This window comes from Contarinia nasturtii, unplaced genomic scaffold, assembly GCF_009176525.2.
Source record: "Contarinia nasturtii isolate CC-2019 unplaced genomic scaffold, AAFC_CNas_1.1 Cnas_scaffold_1203, whole genome shotgun sequence".
In the NCBI taxonomy this organism is placed as follows: Eukaryota; Metazoa; Arthropoda; class Insecta; order Diptera; family Cecidomyiidae; genus Contarinia; species Contarinia nasturtii.
The window spans coordinates 1-3,014 of record NW_022198546.1 but is presented as its reverse complement, the minus strand read 5'-3'; the positions used below and the strand labels follow the sequence as shown (position 1 = coordinate 3,014).

Below are 3,014 nucleotides of genomic sequence, written 5' to 3'. Positions count from 1 at the left end.
GTCCAATGGATTGTTTTTTTTTTAATTTCAATTGTTCTTATTGAACAAACTTGTTGAATAAAAATAAGAACAGAAAACTATTTGAACTGCAGCGTACTTTGAGTTTCAGATACATATACTGTATTTGTGTTATGCCTTGATATAATTTAAATTGGTTTTTTTTCCTACTTACTTACATTTTCTCCATTATATTCTGTATCTCTTGATGGAAACAAAATTCTTTCAGCTAAACATTAGTTTTAGCGATTAATGTTAATTTAGTTTCATTTGCCAAGTTCCATCGGAGTATTTAATACAAAAAAGACTGCTTAAAATGTCGTATGTTCTCTCTTATTACTTTCTAATGTATTCTATGCAATATAGATGGATGAGTGAGTGAAGGAAATAATGAATTATTTATAGAAGAAAGTTGTGTAATGATTTTTTATGGATTCTTTATAATGAATTATGTGGTAGCCCTAATAAGGGCTGATTTTTTTTCGAATATCGAGTTAATAATTGGAAAAAACTTCTACTGAAGTTAAATGACAAGTCATTTAAGCTTTTGGTGCTTTGGCTGCTTTTGGTTTTTTGGCTGCAGCTGGTTTCTTTGCTGTTTTTGGTTTTGGTGTCTTTGGCTTCTTTGGGGCAGCTGATTTCGATGGTTTGGTTGCCCTTTGCTTTGATGGAGCCTTCACCTTTGGTTTGACCGATTTCACTTTTGGTGTACCGGCTTTCTTTGCAACTTTAGCGGTGCCTGCAGCGGCTTTCTTTGCTACTGGCTTCTTCTTGGCTCCTTCTTTTTTGGCGGCTGGTTTCTTTGCTGCTGGTTTCTTCGGTTTGACAGCCTTTGCCTTCTTCACTGGCTTCTTCTTCTCGACCTTTGGTTTAAGAGCAGCGGCTGACAATTTGAATGAGCCAGATGCGCCTTTGCCTTTTGTTTGAACCAATTGTCCCTTGACGACAGCGCTCTTCAAGTACTTTTTGATGAATGGAGCCAATTTCTCGGCATCAACCTTGTTGTTGGCGGTGATGTACTTCTTGATTGCTTGCAGGGATGAGCCACCGCGTTCTTTCAATGCTTTGATTGCATCGTTGACCAATGTAGCGGTTGGTGGATGGGTTGGTTTCGATGCTGGTTTCTTGGCCTTTGGTACCTTTGCTTTGACAGCTGGAGAAGCTGCAACTGGTGCTGGTGCTGAGTCGGCCATTTTAATTTCGCTTTGTTAAAAATTCGCTTTGTAATACACAGAATACAAACGTATGACTTGTATGGCACGCGTCACTTCGTACATTGATCGAGACCGTTCCTTTCGGAGCGCACCGATCACAAAACACTTTTCTACCTATTTCGATTAGTGTAAATGTGATGAAGTCGTTTCACATTTTTGCGTAATTTTATTAAAGAAATCACAATGAAAAGCGGATTTTAAGCATTTGCCCAGTTTAGAAGGAATGAATTTATGAAATAAATACGGAAATATTCAAATTGACATATCGAACGAGTCGCAAATATCATTTAAACAAAAAAATGTATTACCATTTGAACAAAATATATTTTCAAATTGAAATAATTTCATTTTCTTCGGCTCGAATTTGGTGATTTCTTCATTTAAATAATACTTCTAACATTTCTCTTCACATCTGCATAGAAATCATACCATTCGCTGCATTATATTTTCTGAATTTCTCCATGGAAGTGTTAGACCTTCCGCACTGAAAATGTCATCGATTCGCTCGTTGTATGGAAACATTGTGGAAGTTTACGATGTGAATAAGAATAAAAATTGGGAAATTCTTTGTGATTTTATCTCATGGTTGATTGAGATTTCGCAGAATATTGGCCAAAAGAATAAATTCATTGATTTGAAGCGGAATCTAGAGTATGTGGCTCAGTACTTGAATTGAAAATGAAACCAAATTGAAAGCAACTATGAATTTCTGTTGACTTTTTTTATTATTTTGCATCGATAATGACAATTATGTCCGGCTGGCATTGTAAGGAATGAGTTCTATCAACTACAATATGGATATTTACCCAAAAAAATTAAGTTACATACAAATACTTCGAAGGTGATCCAGATGACGTGGCTATACCATGAGTAATCGAATTTGATTTTTTTTTTTTCAAAATGCACCTTAGATCAAAATTCCAATCTTTCATATCATTCGTTTTTATTTTTCAGTCTTCTTTGGCTTCTTAATTTGGGAAATTTTGTAATTTTGTTTTCATTTAGTTCGCTCTGCAGCCATACAATATTCAATGGAAAGCCAAATTAAAAGAGAATAGAGGTCAATTGTATCACCAGTAAAGAGTAAAAGTTTTTTCAAATTTGAATTGGTTTCTCTTTTATTTCAACCGTATACTAACCTTGGCCGCTTGAGACGATATTGTTTGAAAATCTCTATCGAATTTGTCTTCAAAAAATCCGAATAAATTCGAAAAAATGTCAACCTCAATAGCCCAAGTAAAATTGAAGAAATTTTGAAATTCTCGTAATAGATATTTATTTGTCCAAAATATTTAAATAGATAGCTTGCATTACCCTGATAATATAGTTCCCTCCATTCTTTATTCAATGTACAAATAATTCCGCATTTCATAAAAACCATACATTATATGCACCCGAAAACAAAATGGCTTCTAAGCAGCTATATAAAAAGTAATGAAATTCATTTCACTTAAATGAAAAAGTCACAGAATTAAAATACGGCGTATGTAATACTTAAAAAAGTTATAAACAAGCAAAATTCATGCAAAGCAAGAAAGAAAACAGTCATGTGTCAAATTGAATGTAAGATAATACTGTGTAGAAAACTTTAATTTAGTTTCAAACCATCTTATATATTTTTGATAAAGAAATGCTATTTATTTGAAATATTGAATATTTTCCGTTAGAAATTTGTTGATTTTTTTAAAATCTTTATAAATTATATATTTGGTGGCCCTGAAAAGGGCCGATTTTGGTTGTTTTGATGTCGAAACAAATTTAGGCTTTTTTGGTTTCGGTCTTCTTTGGCAACAAGACGGCTTG

General features: G+C 33.5%; 1 protein-coding gene across 1 annotated transcript; it reads right to left on the bottom strand.

Moving 5' to 3' along the window:
- Positions 1-102: 102 nt before the first annotated feature.
- On the bottom strand, positions 103-1,223 carry LOC116344935 (histone H1-II-like). The gene has a single exon (XM_031773793.1). The coding sequence runs from the start codon at positions 1,188-1,190 to the stop codon at positions 537-539; it is 654 nt and encodes a 217-aa protein (XP_031629653.1). The 5' UTR covers positions 1,191-1,223; the 3' UTR covers positions 103-536.
- Positions 1,224-3,014: the final 1,791 nt, after the last annotated feature.

Bases quoted from the DNA above. Each gene is read 5' to 3' on its own strand.
- LOC116344935 (XM_031773793.1), bottom strand. From the start codon at position 1,190: ATGGCCGACTCAGCACCAGCACCAGTTGCAGCTTCTCCAGCTGTCAAA.